The 21,027-nt window shown below is 38.6% G+C and overlaps 1 protein-coding gene across 13 annotated transcripts in view; it reads right to left on the bottom strand.

Moving 5' to 3' along the window:
- Rapgef2 (Rap guanine nucleotide exchange factor 2) overlaps nucleotides 1-21,027 on the bottom strand; it is a 207,160-nt gene that overhangs the window by 42,951 nt on the left and 143,182 nt on the right. For all 13 annotated transcript variants that reach the window (XM_048364253.1, XM_048364252.1, XM_048364249.1 and 10 more), the window contains 2 exons: nucleotides 9,482-9,613; nucleotides 2,885-3,062 (listed from right to left, as the gene is read on the bottom strand). In XM_048364253.1, coding sequence (XP_048220210.1) covers nucleotides 2,885-3,062; nucleotides 9,482-9,613 — 310 coding nt within the window. The remainder of the gene's footprint in view (nucleotides 1-2,884; nucleotides 3,063-9,481; nucleotides 9,614-21,027) is intronic.

Consider the following 21,027-nt stretch of genomic DNA (forward strand, 5'->3'; position numbering starts at 1 on the left):
AGCCTTGAGCGGGAAGAAGCCAGCCAGGGACAGTGCTCAGGCCCTGAGTCCAAGGCCCAGGACTGGCCAAAAAAAAAAAAAAAAGATTCAGTAACAAGGCTGGAAATTACCTAGCAAGTGAAGATCAGCAGATGATGGCTCAAGGCCAGTCTGGGCCAAAAATTAGCAAAACCAAATCTCAAAAGAACAAGCCAGGTGTGGTACATGAGAAGTATAGGTAAGAAGATTGTGGTCTGAGGCTTACAAGGAGGTATGACTCAAGTAATAGAGTACTTGCCTAGCAAGCATGAGGCTCCGAGTTCAAATCTCAGTATTACCACCAAATCCCTACCTGAACAGCACATTTTTGGATGTACTTTGTTCATTGCTACAAACAAAACCAAAACAAATCAAATGCACACCAGGAATATGAAAACATCATGTTTCCTGAAGGACAGACTGAGTGTCTTCCTGACCTGGCTGGGCAGCAACATGTTTAGGGCAGTCTGTACCCTCATCCTCCTGTACATGGGGCACCTCTAGTAAGCAGGGAGATGAGGATGTCGAGTGGCACCTAGGAGTCTGTCCAATGGCACCACGTTCTTCATTCAGCAGGCCCAGATTTTATAGTCAAGAAATCAATTTACAGTTGCCACCAGCAGTTTTGAAAAAAAAGAAGGTATCAATGCATCACTTACAGAAGGAGTAAGTTCTCTTTAGTGCAACTTTTATCTGTGGCATGAGCAGCTGTGTCTGTATAGTGCCACATATACACAGTTCCAGGGCAGGAGTACAAGACTGTGTACATTGCTCTAAGAGGTAATCCACTCCTAACTACTCATGTGACAGGTAGGAGTCACTAATGTATAAATGATAAGAAATGCAGCAACAAATGAACAAATCATGGTCCTCTGTCAGTGAGTTGTGTCCAGCCTGTATTTCCTTTTACCTCCCTCGCTCTGACCCTATAGAACACACATTTTACTTCTTCCCCCTCCATCAATTTCTTTCACATTCAGAGATTCATGAGTTTAAAGAAAATGAGAGACCATAACTTAATAATTTGTCAAAAATGCTTTCGGTATTATGTTTAGACAATAATAAAAGTCTAATATTTGCCACAAACATGATGAGACAGAAAAGGCAGGAAAAATATCTTTAGTAATATTTGCTGGAATCATTTTTAAATGCCTTTGATAGGCATGTACTTTGCTTCCAACAGATTCCTTTTCTATTTGTATGGCATGAAATCAATTTATGATATATGAGCAGTGACTACCATTAAAATGCAACTAGGTCGAAAAACTTTGTATGAGGTAAGAATAAGGTATAAAAGAGAAAAAAAGGATCTGGATCTAGCAAAAGTAAATGTTCATGGTTCTCTAGGCTCACATGAAAAACTTATATAAGATTACATAAAGGCTGAGCCAGAGCATCTCCAAGTTTTTAACTCTCAAGGATAGTCATCCAATTAACTGGTTATGTGGTAACTTCTAATATGACCTGCTTACTACAGTGGATTGCAGTGACTGAAAACATCAACAATTTCCTACTACCAATCTTTAAAAAATATCAATATAAAACAGAATTTGGCTTTCAGAGGCTCAATGCTTAACCTGAAAGTGCCACAGGTGTTGAGTAGCATTACAGGGACTGGGGTTAAGAATTTGGGGCTTGTCTGGGGACTAGGGCAATCCTTAGGACACATGGAAAGGGAAAGCCATGGACTTCTCTATTTTCTTTTTTTGGTGGTACTGAGCACTTGTACCCCACCTGGGGCCTTCTTTTCCATCTCTTAGAAGCTGTTACAGTTATACACTGATGAGTTATTATCATCATACTTTCTGTTCTGTCAGGAAAGGAACATTACTGATTACAAAAAAAAATTCATCTGTAAAAGACCATTTCTAGCCAATATAGCAACAAGAATAATAAACTTTGATAAACCAGAAGTCAATTATGAAAATTAGCTTATCTTGGTTTCCTTAGGTTAACATCATATTTTTAAAAATGCTTAATACTAATACTTTTTAAATCTCTGGAGTTGTTGTTCTTTGGGGTTTTTTTTTTTTTTTTTTGCACATGAAGGAGGAAATTATTGGAAGATAGCAAAGTTCCTAGAGTCTACCTCAAACTATCAAACTATCATGTCCTTGTAACAAAAAGTTGTAACCAATATTTGAACATGAAAAGATAGGGCGTAATAAAGCAAGCGTGAATACCGCACTCTTTAAAGAGCTGCGACAAGTATATGTCTAAGGAATCTACCGGAACTAGTAGGGAAATTGATTTCTTCCTAATCTGTTAAAAAGATGATTAAACATTAACAATTTCATCTGACTAAACTGGAATGTGTACAATAAGCATTAAGATTATTTTTGGTCCAAGTCAAGTGGGATTCCCAGGAGAGAATGTGTTTACAGCACATTAGCAAGTCAGCCAGTTCCAAATTCATCTGTAGGAATAAGCATAGTTCCTGCTTTCCAGAAATTCTGGGAGATAAACTTCTCAGATAGAAAATGAAAGTGCAGGAACAACAGATATGCTGACTATATTTTAATAATCAGCACTCCATTCAACAAAAAGCACTTCATTTACAAACAGGCAAATGAATCTGTTCAATGGGAATAAACTCAATAAGTAACAGTGCTTCCAAGAAAATTAATAGAACTTTGGGGGACATAAATTAAGCTAAAAAGGAAGATCTGTGGAAAGGTTTCATAGGATGTTACAATCATTATTTGTACGTTCTAGAAGGTACTGATTTTCAACTTGTTTTTTCCCTCAGAGAACTACTACAGTTGATAAAAAAGGAAGAGCTTTCAACACTATCATGTAGACGCAGGGCATTTATAAACACGGGGCTTGCTAAAGTTCTAGTGTTCTCCTCAGCGTCCCAGCTCACCAATGTCGTCATCGGTCCTGTCGATGGGGTCCTTCTCCAGGCAGTCTCTCACTATGTCCCTGCTCATCAGGGGGTCTGACGCCCTCTCAATGTCCTCCTCGTCGTCGTCGTCCTCGGAGTCCACAGCCGTTTCTGGAAGCCCACTGAGGTCCATGTCACCAGCCTCACTCTCTGTGGCCTTAAAACAGATAAAATCCACAACCTTTAAGAATTATTTTAAGGAAATCAACCTTTGGGATTCCAAAGGGATAAGAATAATTGTGGTTATGACTTCAAAGTGATTTTGTTCTACTTATTTCTCTGAACTTGGATGCAGCACCGAACAGCCATTTTTCCAAAGCAGACTCTGTATAAAAGAATTACATCTACAACATTAGCGATTCTGCTTCTGTTATAACTCTCATCAGGATTCAGAATTTTTTTTTTTACCTCAGTAATTCTGATATCTTACCTGAGCCATCACATCGCATAAGAAGCACAGCAGAATAAAAAAGCAGAAAGATGTATTTGTATTAATTTCACTTTGCTTATAGCAAAATTTGTTAGGCAGCCCTTCTTTTAGAAGAACTGGTTGAGTTTCTAACTTCAAGTAAATCAAACTGCATTCCCCTTCCAGACAGTCTTCATGAGAACATGAACCCAAATTCAAGGCTATTTAATAAATGCAAATGTAGACTTGGTTGCATGGCTCCAATGGCCACTCTTGAACTATAACTCTATAAACAGTACAGGGACCACATACATGACTGCAAGCAAAGCTTGAACCTCCCATTTATCACATGACTGACTGCATTTACCTATCAATCATATTTATGTTATACACAAGCATATTTTCTTAGTCACTGATAGCACTAATCTCAACATAGACACCACTCATATCAAGATATTCAATCATTGAGCAATTCAAAATCATTCACAAAGAAAAAAGAAACAAAGTAATTCACAAAGAATAAATTTTTTTCTCACTAAGTGTCCAGACTACTGCCATATTTAAGTGATTAGAATAGTTAGTGAGTGCTGTTAGTGTAAATAAATTTTGGGCAGAATTTCTAATGTACTTATTAAACCCAAACAGCACCTAAGCCAGCTCCTGACATAAAGTTAAAATACAAAGTCACACAGAATGCTAATGCTGATGCTGAGACAACAGAGAAGGAATATCTCATAAAATCAGACGTGGAAAATACGAAAATATACTTAGATATAAACAATGATTTCACTAAGTCTAGTGTGCTTATCTGAATTTATGTAGTTTGGAATTTTATTCTACCAGTGTTTTGGCTTTTAAAAATACATATACACCCATCTGAGTGCTGGTGGCTCAGGCCTGTAAATCCTAATGATTCAGAAAGCTGAGACCTGAGGATCACAGATGTTTGAAGCCAGCCTGGACAAGAAAGTCCATGAGACTCATCTCCAATTATCTACCAAAAAGTCAGAAATTGAGTTGTGGCTCAAGTGGTAGAGTGCTATCCTTAAGCAAAAAAACTTAGGGGACAGGGCCCAGGACCTGAGTTGATGCCCCAGGACCGGCATGCATGCATGCATGCGCGCGCGCACACACACACACACACACACACACACACACACGAGACAGATATCTCTAAAACAAAAACAACTCTTTCATAAAGCTCTTAATGTAAACTGTGAGATTCATTCCAAATATCTACAATCATATTAGGAGTGAATAAAAATGTCTACTCATTTTTACTAAGAAAATCTGTGCTAAGGTAATAGGCAAAATAGTGTCATATTTTAACCCTTCTACACTCAACCACCAATATGTTTTAACTATTTTAAGATATACATATTTGTATTTTCTTTTTTTTCAATTTTTTTATTATCAAACTGATGTACAGAGAGGTTACAGTTTCATACGTTAGGCATTGGGAGGCAGGGGGAAATGAGGGACAAGGTAACAAACAGTACAAGAAATGTATCCAATGCCTAACGTATGAAACATATTTGTATTTTCTTTTTGAACATTTTCTTTTTTCCTTTGAACATTTATTTTTATATTGTGAGCATCCTTCTTATTAATTAAATAAATAAGCTCTATTCCGACTCAATCTCTGTTCCAGTTGATCTCTTAATTAATGATAACACAGACTTTGGTAAGTCTTTATCTAGAATTTATATTATGACACAGGTGAGAATAATTACTCCTACTCCAATGATCTTTTTCCTTTTTTTTTTGCTGGTCATGGGGCTTGAACTCAGGACCTGTGAACTATCCCTGGGCTTTTTTTTTTTTTTTTTTTTTAAACTTAAAGCTAGCATTCTATCACTCGAGCCACAGCTCTACTACAGCTTTTTGGTAGTTAGCTGGAAATGAAAGTCCTGTCCTGGCTGGCTTCAAATCATGATCCTCAGATCTCAGCCTCCTAAGTAGTTAGGATTATGGGCATGAGTCAAAAGAGCATGGCCCCAATGATCATTTATTAAATTATTTCATTGGTTTGTGAAGTTTCCTGTACTACCTCATATTGTACTATTTACACGTTTCATTTTACTTGAACTCATTGTTCTATTGATCTGGTATTTTCATTTTTTGGTGTGTGTGTGTGTGTGTGTGTGTGTGTTTGTGTGTGTGTGTGTCTGTCAGTCTGTCTGTCTGTCCTTCCATATGCTGGGGCATCAATTTAGAGTATGGGCACTGTCCCTGAGCTTTTTTGCACAAGGTAAGTGATATATTACTTGAGCCACAACTCCAGTTCAGGATTTTTGGTGGTAAATTGGAGATGCCAAGGTCTCATGAGGTTTTCTGCCCAGGCTGGATTCAAACTGTGATCCTCAAATCTCAGCCTTCTGAGTAGCTAGAATTACAGGTGTGAGCGCCATCAGCACCTGGGTTTGATCTGTTTTTGTACAACTGTTTTTGGTCTATCCAAGGCACTCATGAACAGTTGATCCCATTAACCATTCCATCATAGTTGAAAGTAACATGTCTTGTATCACTAACAAGCATTAGCTTTCCATCACCAAGCTCTTATTCTTTTTAAAAAATTAATTATTTAATTTATTGTCAAGGTGATGTACAGAGGGGTTACAGTTTCATACATGAGGCAATGAGTATAGTTCTTACCAAACTTGTTACCTCCTCCCTCATTTTTCTCCCACAAGCTCTTATTCTTTCACATACTCCTATCTATTTCTACGGTAACCCTTTCTTACCTCAAGCAGGATCTTCATCATTTAAGGCTTAAAAGACCTTCTGAGAGTAAGGCATTTCTTTTTCTCAGTTAATTGTGGCAGAAACAAAACCTTGCCTTGTATGTAATTTCTCCAACATTTGAAAATGAGAAAAAGAAATGTGTGTGTGTATACATACCCAAACACTAGCCAGCTACTTTCATCACCATAAGAAACAGCTGATAGAATAAGAGAATCCATTGAAAGCTAGGCACAGTGGTTCATAACTACAATACTAGCTACTTGGGAGGCTGAGATTTGAGGATCTCAGTCAATGCCAACTAAGCCTAGGCAGATAAATCCAAGACACTTTTACCTCCAATTAACTTTTCAATAAGTGTTTTTTTTTAACTCCTCTTTCTGAAACAAGTGGCGTATGTATCAAATTTACTGTCACCTTACTAACATTTAAAATTACTTCCTAAAGAACTTAATTACAAGTTAACACTTTACAGAACTAAGAAGAAATCTGCAATCATTTTATAGAAGCCAAAAAGAAAAAAACTTCAATCAGCCAGGAATTTACAAATGTTCACATTTGTGTCTAACAAAGTATTTTTTAAAAATATATTTGAGGCCAAGTGCTTCTGCTACTCAGAAGGCTGAGAATCTCAGGCCAGCCTGGGGGGTGGGGGGGAACTGCAAGCAAAAAGCCAGACTAGAGGTGTGGCTCAAGTGACAGCCTTCAGCAGGAAAAACACCAAAAAAAAAATAAATAAATAAATAAGCCAAACAAGAGCTCAAGTTCCTGAATTCAAGCACAGTGCCTGCACGCACACACACACATACACACACACACAATATCCTTGGGGTTGTTTTAAAAGGTGAAAGACCAGCGTGGTACAGGTGACTCATGCCTTGTAATCCTAGCTACTCAGGAGGCTGAGATCTGAGGAAAACAGTTCCTGCCAGCCCAGGCAGGAAAGTCTGTGAAACTCTATCTCCAATTAACCACCAGTAACACCAGAAGTGGAGCTGTGGTACCAAATGGTAGAGTGCTAACCTTGAGCTAGAAGAGCTCAAGGGACAGTGCCCAGGCCTTGCTTGAGGTGAAGCCCCACGATTGACCAAAAATAAAATTAAATTAAATTAAATTTCTAGTCAGTAAAGTTTTCTACCAAGTATACACATACTATTAAACTAGCTCTTAGCGAGAAAATTTATTTTCTAAGATCTACTAAATTTAAAATAGCTGGGCACTGGTTGCTCATACCTATAATCCTAGCTACTCAGGAGGCTTAGATACAAGGGTTATGGTTTGAAGTCACCTGGTCAACAAGCAAGTCTCTTACTTCCAGTTCATCAACAAAACAAACAAAAACAAAACAAAACCAGAAGTAGAGCTGTGGCTCCAGTGATAAAGTGCTAGCCTTGAGCAACAAAGACCTGAGATTCAAGACCCATAACATACATACACACACACACACCCTAAATATGTCCTATTCACAGTATTTTGATCATTTACTTTAAGTAATAAAGAAACCTAGCACTGCCTGAATATTCAATTATGCTGAACAACCATAATGTTCCTTTCCTTTTTTATCCCCTCCATTTTCTCCCTCCCAAGTTTGGGCTCAGGATCTTAAAATTGCTAGGTAGGCTCTCTGCCACTTGAGCCATACCTCTAGCCTCTTTTGCTTTGTTTTTGACCAGTTCTGGGGTTGAACACAGGGCTGGGTGCTGTCCCTGAGCTTTCTTTTGGAAAGTTAATGCTCTACAGCCTGAGCCACCATTCCATCTGTGGCTTATTTTGGGTGGTTAATTGGAGTTAAGACTCTTGGACTTGCCTGCCCAGGCTGGCTTCAAACTCAGATTCTCAGATTTCAGCCTCTTGAGTAGTTTGGGTTACAGATATGAGTCACTGGTGCCAGGCTACATTATTTTTTAGATAGGGTCTCTGTTTTCTGGGTGTGGCTTATGAGAACAGCTCATATTTACAGCTTCACACCACCACATCAAGATTAGTGATTGCCTAGGCTGGCCTGGAATCATATTCCTCCCAATCTCTGCCTCTCAAGTAGTTAGGATTAGAGGCATACACCATTGTGTCAAATGTATTTTCTGTGGTCATCTCAATGTGGCGATTCCTAAGCAGTGAAAAACTCTGCAAGTGAGTAATTCTCCTGTTTCAAACCAACTAAAATTCACTAATAATAGGATGTACTTGAAGGCTATCAAAATGACTGTGTGTGTGCGCGCGCACGCGCACGCGTGCACATGCGTGCATTTGGGGTACTTTTTCTGAATTCACATGTTCTTAGCCAACAAATGATCCTTTAACAATTATAATTAATTCATTTTAAAAATATTGTTGCCTCGCAAAGGTCTACACTTTTTGTGGTCTTTTCTTTTCTTTCCTTCGCACAGTACTGGAGTTGGAACTAGTACTTACTTGGGGCCTTAAGCTTGCTAGTTAGGTGCTCTACTACTTGAACACATCTCCAGCCCACCAGTTTTTTTCTGTTCATATGATATTTAGTCAAATCTATATATAATTTTTAAACACAAAATATAAAATTCAATGACATGATCACAGTAATACTTTTGAAACAATAAGGACTTTAAGAAACGAAACAAACAAACAAAACCCTTGCTATGTGCTGGTGGCTCATACCTGTCCTAGCTACTCAGGAGGCTGAAATTTGAGGATCATAGTTCAAAGCCCGCTTCTGTGAGACTCTTATCTCCAATTAGCCACCAGAAAACCAGAAGTGGTGCTGTGGCTCAAGTGGTAGAGTACTAGTTTTGAGCACAAAGAGGCTCAGGGACAGTGCCCTGGCCCTGAATTCAAGCCCCACAATGGACAAAAAAAACCCAAAACAAAAAACAAGCAACATAATTCCAAAGTTTCCTCATCAAGTAGGAGTAATAAACCCATAATTTATCTATATCCAAATAAATTAAACATTTTGAGGCAACAGATTTGTATCTCCAATGAAACCATTCTACTTAAAATTCTCATAATTGCTAGGCATTTATGTAATCCTAACTACTCAGAAAGTAAAATACAAGGCTCTTGATTCTAAGCCAGCCTGGGTAGAAAAGTCTATGAGACTCTTATCTCCAGTTCATCATCAATAAGCTAACAGCAAAGCTGTGGCTCAAGTGGTAGAACACTAGTCTCATGTGAAAAAAAGCTAAGACCTTGACTTCAAGCCTCAGTACCTGTACATGAAACAAATAGAATAAAATTCTGAAAAGTGTTAACAGCTGAGACAAGTATAATTCAATACAACCATAAACATACAACATGCTCTATGCATGTGAAACACAAACATTGATATTTTTACACCTAACATGCATGCACGGCACACACACGCATATTTAAAAGTTTCTATCACTAGAAACCTAAAACTCCTTGGCAGAGATGGAAAGAGGCAAACCACAAGGAAAAAACTTTCTTACCTGGTAAATATCAGAAAGACTGCTGCTTCCAGAGTCACTTGTGATGCTACATCCTGAGTGGCTGGAAGACACGTGGGTCACCTGTGGGTGGAGACTGTCAGTGAGGTGGAGCTTTGTGAAGTCTGCAGGAAGCTAGGGGAAGAACAGGAAGAACTAGGATTACAATGTGAAACAAGAACTCCTTAATTCTTATTGTAAAATGATAACACTTGTCAAGTACTGGTGGCTCAGGACTGCAATCCTAGCTGCTCAGAAAGCTGAGACTGGAGGATCCAAGTTTGAAGCCAGCCAAGGAAGACAAACCTGAGAGATGTCTACCTCCAGATAACTACAACTAAGCCAGAAGCAGAGCTGTGGCTCAAGCACCAGACTTGAGTGAAAATGTTAAGGGACAGCACCCAGGCCCTAGTTCTGGCAGACTCCCCCCAAATTATGACTATATTCTAGTCCAGAGCACTAAGCCCAAATGTCATTTTTTATATAATGAATTACTACTGAATACTATCCTACTGGCCCCAAATCACAAACTTAAATGTTTATGAGCATGCAAAATAAATCTTAGTAACACTAAATTCAGTGATTTTTAAATAAGCGGGTTTCGTCAGATGATATTGGGAGAACATTTAATGTAGTTAAGGTACAATTTTCAAACACATAAAGTTAGTATATTAATATTTGTTAGTGATCATAAATTCAACTTATGACAAGAAAACACTTCAGATACAAAAATAAATTGTCAGGACTTTTATGCTCAAGTGATGTTTAAAAGATAAAAAGAAAATAACTTAGAAGCACTACAATATATTGTCACACAGTAGCTGTGCTAAGTTCTCTGGGGGAAAGAGAGAAAAGGCGGCCACCCACAAACACAGAATTGAGAAAGTTATAGACATTTATTCATCTGCATATACATGTAAGTATCAACTTTCTGTTTGTTCACATGCAAATTAAAATAGCCTAATAAATTAACATAAGTAGACTCCTTAAGTATTCTTCTTAGGCTTTTATTATCCCTCCCACATCAAAGAAAACACATGTTAAACATAAACATTCACACATTTGCTCAATCAACAAATATTTATAGGATCCTTTTTCTCATACTATTAGTCAATCAGTCAGACTCTAAGAAAACACTGCACTTAAGAATCTTGTCTGCTGGCTGGGCTCTCTTGGTGGCTCATGCCTATAATCCTTGCTACTCTGGAGGGTAAGATCTGAGGATCACAATGCTAAGCCAACCCAGGCTGGAAAATCCATGAGACTCTTTATCTCCAACCACCAAAAAACAGGAAGTGGGGCTGTGGCTCCAAGTGGTAGAGCTCTAGCCTTGAGCAAAAGAGTTCAGCTAGAGCCCAGGCCCGGCGTCCAAGCTGCACAACCAACAACAACAACAACAACAACAACAAAGAATTGTGTCAGCTATTTTCAATTCTTTTGTAAAGAAAATTACATTTATTTATGCTATTATACTAATGCTACTGGCTATTATTATACACAACATTTCAAAGATAATAACTAGTATGTTTTAAATACTACTAGCATTCTGTTTTCTGCCTGCATACTGATCCTATTTGGCTAGTAAATAAAAAAATTTTTTTTTCCTGGCAGTATTAAGGTTTGAACTCAGGGCCTTGTATTTATTTGGATGGTGCTTGACCACTTAAGCCATGCTTCCAGCCCTGTTTTTTACTTATTTTGGACATGAAGTCTATTCAACTTTATTGCCTGGGCTGGCTTCAAACCATAACCCTCCAACATCCTGAGTAGCAAGGATTATAGTCATCAGTTACCGGCATCTACCTTACCTATTTTCCCCTCTTCCCTTCATTTTCTCCCAGTTTTTCCCTCCTTCCCCCTCCCACAATTGTATAGTTCTTTTTCAACATAGTGTTCACTGCTGCATTTGTGCACCCTTTCTCCTATCATTTCTGTGTTCCCTTACTTATCCTCCCTAAAACAATAGCTTACATACAGGATGAAAGATACAGAAATCAAAAACAGCAACAAACCTGAAAAAAAAGTAACAAAAAAACTCGTTTCCATTTCTTGGAGTTCATTTTGATAAACTTCATTTTATATCATCTGCACACAGCTACTGAGTCTTTGGTCTCACTGTGTGGCTGTTTAGAAACCCATAAAATTTGTCACGTCCAAGTGTATTTTTTTGGTCTTTATCTCATCCAGTATGTTTACTTGTAGATTTATAGGCCCATTCTAGATAGTACAAATGAGGGAAAACATGCAACCTATGTTTCTCTGGGTCTGGCTTATCTTGCTTAATAAAACTTTTTCCAAGTCTTTCCATTTCCTTACAAATGATACAATAATCATTGTTTCTGCTGGAAGAGCAGAATTCAATTGTGTGTATATACCACATTTTCTTGGTCCACTGAGGGGCACCTGGGTTGAATCTATATCTTGGTTATAGTAAAGAATGCTGCAATGAACATGCTTATTATGTTGGTAGTACAAAGCCTTATTTAAAAATCTAACAATGGTTTACCCTAGAAACATTTCCACCTCTCTTCCCTCTAAAAACAGCCATGTGACGCTGGCCTGTAATTTACAACAATCCTCCTAAGGGAGATGATTCAGGTCTATGAAAATGATCAAAAAGCTGGATATTGGCAGCTCATGCCTGTAATCCTAGCTATTCAGGGGAGCCTGAGATCTAAGGTTCAAGGTTTGAAGCCAGCCCAGACAGAAAAGTCTGTGAGACTCTTATTTCAAATTAACCACCAAAAAATCTAGAAGCACAACTGTGGCTCATGTGGTAGAACACAAACCTTGAGCACCAACACTCTGAGACAGCATCTAGGTCCTGAGTTCAAGCTCCAGAACTGGGATGCAGGAGGGGGGGAAGGAAAATGGAGGGGAGAGACAGAAAGAAAGGAAGAAACAAAGAAAAGTGGAGGGAGGGAGGGAGGGAGGGAGGGAGGGAGGGAGGGAGGGAGGGAGGGAAGGAGGGAAGGAGGGAAGGAGGGAGGGAGGGAGGGAGGGAGGGAGGGAAATGATCTAGCAGGCAAACTATATTCATACTCATAGTTCTTGAGACCCATCTCTGTGAATACAGAACACAAGTCCCTATCCTAAGTATATAATATTTAGCAATATTTACATATAATCTATGTAGAAATAATATTTTAACTTTATAGAACACAAGATACAGAGATTTAAAAATAAATTTATTAAGAAGTATTTGATTAGATGCCAAATAAATAAACAGCCACATGCTGGCAGAACTCAAGAGAACTGAGATGCTGAAAAATATCTGAAGTTTAGGAGAATATCAATTTCTCTATAAAGAACAGACAAGCACCACTACTCAGAATTGGTATGTTTTATTCACTAGGTAGGCTAGTGAACTATATGCAGGATTTTCTGAGGTATGCTCTACTAGCTATAATTTCACATGGAGTGAAGTGATGCATATGCAGTGTTAAAACCAGGTGTTTGTAGCCCGGGAAAGACGCCCTGGAAATGGAGACTGAAGGCATTTCCATCTTAGTCACCACAGAAAGCAACTGTGGCACATTAGTCTAGAACTCAGGGATCAATCAATCTCTATAATTACAGAATAAACTGATCATACATGTGCCACGCTGTCTGATTATTTCAAATTACTTTTATATGGTAATGAACAGATATGTATCCACTAAGTCTTTACTGGCCAAATGATTATTTACTCGCTCTCCACCATCCATTGCTTGGTCATCTTTTCTGACTAGGAATTCACCATGTAGAGCAAAAAATACTGGCAGGATGGGAGGGCCATACTTCCCAGAGGAAACCTGGTTCAGAACTTTCATTTGTCAGAACTAAATGGTTAATGTCGGGTCTATAACTATTAAAATGACAAAAGACAAATATTTTTTCTCTAAAATATTTGTTTCTAGTTAACAAATACTGAGTGCCTGACATGTGAGGCACTAAACCAGGGTCAAGGAATATACAGGAGAATAATTCCAAATGTAACTTCTGTTACCTAAAGTCACTGCAATAAATGTGAATGAGCAATTGGAAAATAAATCTACTTTTTAACACGGCTAAGTTTTATCCCATCTTCATCATCTGTGTTCTTTGTGCCCATGAACTAATTAAGAAACTTTTTTGAGTATATGTATATGTAATTTAGCATTAAATATCTCTTTATATTATAAGCAGATATGCCTTGTTCAAGAATTCTTAAAGATGCTTTCCCATTAATCCTACAATACTACTATAGCAAATTATATCGACAGTGCACATTACCCAAGGTTATGGGAAGGGAGAGTTGGAGAGTGGTGGAGGGAGGGCATGATGTGAGATACACGGTCTTGGTCCTGCCACAACAGCCTGACGGTCTGGATGAGGATAAAATGGAGGAGGGATGGAGGAGAAGGGTAGAAGGGGGGACATAGATAAAGACACCTTACACTCATAATCTGATTTGTGGAATTGCACTCCTTTGGACGTCTACTCAGAAAACAACAACAACAAATTGATAGAGAAGTGTGTGGCAGCAAGATATCACTGAGTGTGTTAACTAGAAATGACCCTACCAGACTCTCTCAAGCCTGTATTTGTTAATTATAGGTGACCATGAGTCAGACTAACAGGTCCACGTTGTCAACTCCACAGTTTTTGTGGCTGGAATCTAAGACACTGGGGGTGATTGAGCTATTAGAGGGGTTGGGTAGCCACAGTCACACAGCTATGAACAGAATCCTTTCATTCTGAAACAAGTTTTAAGAGCAACTCATAATCCTCCTTTACTTGCACATGTGTGCTCGCCTTTATATTACTTGGTTTGGATACCCTCTGCCTTGTTATTATAAAGTCTGATTATGGATTATTTAGTAGTCCATTGTAGAGACTGGTTTATAATATGATCAATATTACTTCTTTAAGATCACATTTCTTGAAGAATACCAGAAAAAAACCAACAACAACCTTTTGGACTTCCTAATTTTATTCACTGCAAGTTAGTTATTCACTGCAAGTTTTACTTGTGCCATCCTTAACCCATGTCCAATATACAAGCCTACTAACAGACGTCATCTGTTAGCACACTCCACAAAGCCAAGAGGAAGATTGCTGTGCAGCAAAAAAAATTGTTTTGCTCATAATTTATACAATGGCAGGACGTAAAAGTTCTCTAAATGTGCCATGAAATATTAAATAATACTTTTTCTGATTAAATTATAGACATTAAATTATACACTTTTTCAAGTACTGACATGATTATGCGTTTATAAGTATAGCTCATAAAAACTTGTTTGCTGTATAACTCTAAAGGGACCTGCCAAAAATTAATTATGTGCCAGAACAACATCCTTTTAGCTTCCTAGCAGGCTAAGACATAAGCCTCCTGCTAGACATACAGAAATTTATCTGCTATTCGATCACCAGTCTAGTCTTAGTGATCTCGGGCAAGTTAACTTCTTCATATTTGTTTGTTTTATGAAATAAATTCAATATAATATATAATAACCTCAGATCTATATTCTGTTATTTCTCCAATCAAGGTCCTCAAAAACTCACCTCTGACACTCTCCTACCTAACACTATATTACAAAAGCTTATTTAGTATGTATTTCCTCAAAGTCTATATGTTACATTTTAAATATATCATATGATTTATCTGGAGAGGTGTTCTTGGCTTCAAATATAATGGCAAGCAAACCTCCTTGTCATTATATAGTCTAATTGTTTTCCTTTATCAACTTTCAAATTTCCATTGCTTAATAATACTCTCAAAGTGATAACACTTAGGATAAGTTGGTGCTTTCAAACAAGTAGTTTTACTAGGTTTCAATGCCTTTAGGACAGATTCAGTACAAACACTACTTGTGGGGCAGCACAACAGAGGGTGGATAGGGACTCTGTTTTACTTCAATAGTTCCTCGTACCTTTCTCCCATATAACAATGTTTCAGATGGGGTTGGAAACTGACACAGCTGATATTAAAATATGCTTATATATTCATGAATGTCTTATATGCTTTCTGTCCAAATGTAAACCTTTAAGTCCTGAAAGCTACTGAAAAATGTATGAGATGACCATTCCCAATTTGAAAAATCTGAAATCGAAAATGCCTTAAGACCTGAAACTGAGCACACTGACATGTGGGAAATTCCACACCTGATGGCACATGATGAATTGTGACCAAAATGCAGGAGCACTAAAAATAATGTATACAATTACCTTTGGGGTGTGCATATGAGAGCTGAATGAGTTTCATATTTAGACCTAGATCCTATCCCAAAGGATGGTATCGTGCATATATAAACAGCATTCTAAAAATCCACCAAATCTAAAACCTAACTTACTTCTGCATTCGGGGGAAGGTACACTTTACCTTGAGAACCCTAATCTGCTCTCAGGGCCATACTTCATTGGGCATACTTTAATTCCTGCTTTTGTGAAATAGGGATATTGAACACAAATAGGACATACAATGTTCCCGATAAGGAAGATAATCAAAATTAGGAAGCTGATAAAAAAGATATTAAGTTACATGAACATTGATGTTTTAAAGCAATTTTTTTTCTTTTCTTTTAAAGTAAGACCAAGTTGTTCTCAACTTCATTAAGTAAATATTTTTAGAAAACCTTTTCTGTTGGATTTCTTTTGGGTATTAAGAGAAAGCACTAAGTTCAAGGAGATATACATAAAGTTCAATTCAAAAGGGAAAAGTAGAATCCTTTAGTAGTATTATCACACAAGGGAGCCAACTACTTCCACTAAAAAAGATAGCTGGCATAGCAAAAAGATGCACTCAGCTGGGCACCAGTGGCTCATGTCTGTAATCCTAGCTGAAATCTGAATATCAAGAAGATTTTATTGCCAATTAAATGTGGTATATCTACACAATGGAATTCTATGCTTCCATCAGAAAGAATGACATCATCCCATTTGTAAGGAAATGGAAAGACTTAGATAAAAAAAATCATACTAAGTGAGCCAGACCCAAGGAAACATAGGCTCCATGGTTTCCCCTCACTGGTAATAATTAGTATATGTCTAGGATAGTCCTAGCAGAGGATCACAATAGCTCAATTGCTATGCATGTATGATCATATAAGATGATGCTAAAAGAAATGAACTCCCAGATATGGAAACAAGAAGTTTTTATTGTTGTTATTTTGAATGTACTATGTGAAATTATTTTTTTTTCTTTCCTATGGTTTATCCCCTCATCATTGTATTTGATTTTGGTACCCTGAGTATTGCATATACGTTTATCTGAATTAGGGGAGGGGAATATCAAAATAGTGAGACAAAGAATAAAAGGTGAACCAATGTAACAGCAATACTCATAAGATAATATGTTGGAAATTAACTATACAACTGGGGAAGAAGGCGGGGGGTGGGAGAAAAATGAGGGTGGGTGTAACAAGTATGACAAGAAATGTACTCACTACTTTATGTGTGTAACTGTAAGCCCTCTGTGCATCAACTTGACAATAAAACTGAATTTTAAAAAAGATTCTATTGCCAATTAAAGAGCAAGCTGAACTGGAGTCATGGCTCAAATACGAGAATGCCAGAAGCAAGTGGAAAAAACTGAAAAACTGAGGCCATTTGTACATTTAATATACACTTTTTACAAATTATATTTCCTATTTGTTTTTGTACAAAGCTGAGATAAATCAAGCACATCATTAAGTCATAGGAATATAATTTACTAAATAGTTCATGAAAATTCTTGTCCCATTTAACCAACTTAAATGCAAAAGTGTCATACTGTTACCAGAGGTAACAAAGCACCAAGCACAAGCAATGAAGTACACTGAGTTGGGAGTTGGACAGCAATGACATCTAATCAAATGTCAACATGATGGAAACATCAAGCTTACAGATAATCATTTGTCCTCAGGCAGTATCACTTTAACAGGTTAAACAAGAAATTGTCCAGAAGTCACCTATTCAGTTGACTGATTTGATTACTCAAAATTTACTGACTAGGCTGACTGCAAATATATACTTCTACTGAAGTTTATGCTGCTTGTTCTCTCTCCTCCCTCTTTTGAGGTGCTGAGGATTAAACTCAAGGCCTTGTACATGTCAGACAAATGTTCTACCACTGAGCTATATCTCCAGCATGCTTGACACTTGATTTCCCTAGGAAGAAAGAAGCATGTCTTCTTGCAGAAGACAGGAACTAAAGGGTGGAAAGTCTCAGTACTCAGGAGTTGGCTGAGGACAAAGTCTGAATGGAGAAAGACTTGAGCCTGAGAATGCACAAAGCAAGACGCATATCACTTACATGAACAGAGAGAGAAAAGCAAAGCCAGGGTGCCCCTGGAATGTTTGAGCAGTAGCTACATGGACTGGGGTAGGGAGATTCTATGCTGAGATTGTCTAGAGAAGCTGTGGCAAAGTTTGTGTTTAATTGTGAATGACATGGAAGTCTGAGTCGAAGCACTTATGAGGCATCCATCAACAATTTCCAAGTTTTTTACAATGTAGAGCTAAGACAAATGCTAACCTCATTGAAGCAGAGAGCAGTGATACCCAGGGACCAGGAAAGGGGAGGGGGGAGTAGATAGATGTAAGATACTAGTAGAGGAAAAAGTTATAGTAGAATACAACACAGTAGTATACAACATAACTTATACAATTTATTATATAGCTGAGAATTATTGGTATGTGTATGAGAATAACTAGTATGGTATATGCCAGTGAAAATATTTTTAAAAGAATTTAAAACACTTTGGCCAGTCATGGTGGCTCATACCTGTTGTTGGAGCTACTTGAGAAGCAGAGACCCAAGGGTGGTGGGTCAAGACCTCCCTATCTCAACCAATAAACTAGGCACGGTACTAAACACCAACAATTCCAGATGTGTAGAAGGCATATGTAAAAAGATTGGAAAACCTCAAGACCTTACCCTAAAAACAAAGCAAAAAAGGGCTAGATATGTAGCTCAAGTAGTAGAAACAAGTGGGAGGCACTGAATTTAAGCCAGAAGCACTGCTCAAAAATTTTTGGACAGGAAAACTAATAATAACAAATGCTAGAGGAGATGTGGCCAAAAGGGAACCCTACTACATTGTTGGTATGAATGTAAACTTGTTCAACCACTGTGGAAAGCAGTGTGGTTCCTCAGCAGGCTAAACATAGAGCTCCCCCATGACCCAGCAGACCCACTTTTGCCCAAAAGATTACAAGCAAGACCACACTAAAGCCACCAGCACAACTATGTTCATCACAGCACAATTTGTCATTGCTAAAATACTGAGGTGCCTCAGTGTAGACAAGTGGATCAAGAAAATGTGGTACATATACACAATAGAATTCTATGCCTCCATCAGAAGGAATGATACTGCCCCATTCATAAGGAAATGGAAGGACTTGGTAAAAATCGTATTAAGTGAAGTGACCCAGACCCAAAGAAACATAAACCCTATGGTGTCCCTCATAGGGAATAGCTAGTAAACGATTAGTCATGGTAGAAGATCAAAATACCCCAATAGCTACACCCATATGATCACATAAGATAATGCCAAGCGAAATGAACACCATGTTATGGAAATAAGTGGTATACCACTGTTGTAATTATTTTCAACATGCCATGTGAACCATATCTTTTTCCTCCTCTCGTATTCCCTTCCTGTGGTTTTACTTCTGCTATTACTGTAACTGGTCTTAATACCCTGAGTACTGTATAGATGTGTACTGGAACTAGGGAAAGGGAAGGGTATACCAAAATTGAGAGACAAAGGATAAAAAGACAAACCATTGCAATAGTGATACTTACAAAAACCAATTGGTATAAGCCAACCATACAACTCATGGGAGGGAGGGAACTGGGGAGAGGGGAGATGGGAAAAATGAGGGAGGAGGTAACAAGTTGGATAAGTGTGGGGCACACCTAGAAGTCAACTAGCTGGCCCCGCCTGTTTCTCAGTCTTGGGGACACGTGTGGCTAAGATGGCGACGCCTAACAACAACGCGCAGCTGCTCCAAGTGTCTTTGGTTATAACCCGGAGGCGGTTCTGTGGGCTGTGACGCCCCGGCTCTTCCGCCCTTGATGGACAGCTCACCCCTCCCTTCCTTCCGATCTTAGACCTGATTGGCTCCTGTGCCTTATATTAGTGGCCCGTACTTCCCCAATAAACGAGATCTTGGGCTGACTTGTTTCCCAGGCCGTCTGATTGTCCTCCGGTGAGGGAGGGCTGGGTGCTGGCGGCCTGCCGACCCTTCTCCTTTCTTGGCTTGTCCCAACCGGTTGTGCCTTCCCTGTCTCTCCCGCGGGTCAGGGGAGCGCGCAGGGGCGGGGGGGGGGGCGCTGCAAAGACCCCGACACCCGCAAGAACCAGCAGGAATAGCCAAGCAGAAGTCTCTGCTCTTCTCAGACCTGTATCCCTTAGACACATAGCCAACAACCAGTGTGCAACACTAAGATACAGGGGAGTACACTACAAGAACACTACCTCATACAAGGCTCTGTCCAGCACTGTTCTGCACTCTCACCTCTTGTCAATGATCTAGCATTTCTCTTCACCCTAACATCCCCTAGATTTACTTACATAACCAACTGAGCAGCTCTACTGGAAAGAACATTCTTCCTAAATTAACAGCCACTTTTAATGTTCTATTGTTCTACGTGTTGACTTTCCTCAGCTTCAATTACTTGTCCTGAATTTACCTGTTCTGTGTGTGTATATGCATATGAGTTTATTACCTGATGTGTAAATCAGGGAAATGGAACAGAATAAAGACACATAGAAAATCCTATGACTGGTTAAAATTCTCCACCTAAATGTGCTCTGATAGAGGATTTTCAAATGCTGACGCACACAGTTCTAGGGCCAGTGTACTGCTGCTGTCCTAACTGGCTTCTTGACATAAAATAACCTCTACTTCCCTTCCAATCTCTTCTCCATGCTGTGACATGACAAATGGGACAGGAATTCTTTACCTGGTCCTGTCTCCCCTGTTCACAATCTTCCCTTTGGAAAGGCTGACACGGTTCACCTGGGCACCCATCTTAATCTTGGCACTAATCTCTCCCCTTAGCCTCCACACTCAACATACATAAGGCAATTGTTTGTTTCATTATGTGTCTTTCCTGCGTCTTCCTTGTTCTGTCCTCCTGGAAGGACACTCTTGGTCCTGGGTTGATTATTCTAGCCCACCTAGAGTTAAAAATGATGTAAGAAAAGAGGGTCCAGTGACACACACACAAAAAAAATGTGGCCTGTTACAGAAGTTCCACACCCTTCAGGGTAGCTGCTGACTGCATAGCTCAATACATTCTACAGAGATGTCTAAAAGGAATATGTCTATCTCTTCTATTTCTCTTTCCTAGCTTCAAACAGTAAATTATAGTAGTTAATACTAAGGCCAAGAGAAACTGAAGAAGGACAGACTGATCCTAGTTCTCTCTCCCTAACCAACCCCATTACTGCTTCATTTAACAGCAACTATTCAACTATCAGAAGAAAATTAAACAATGACTAGAAATTAAATTCTCATCATTTTATTTAACAAACAAAGAGAAGTGGTAAGTTTAGTTCATATTTCCTGGAAGATGGGGCAGAAGAGTTAAGGACAAA

This window comes from Perognathus longimembris, chromosome 16 (genome assembly GCF_023159225.1).
Source record: "Perognathus longimembris pacificus isolate PPM17 chromosome 16, ASM2315922v1, whole genome shotgun sequence".
NCBI classification, from domain to species: Eukaryota; Metazoa; Chordata; class Mammalia; order Rodentia; family Heteromyidae; genus Perognathus; species Perognathus longimembris.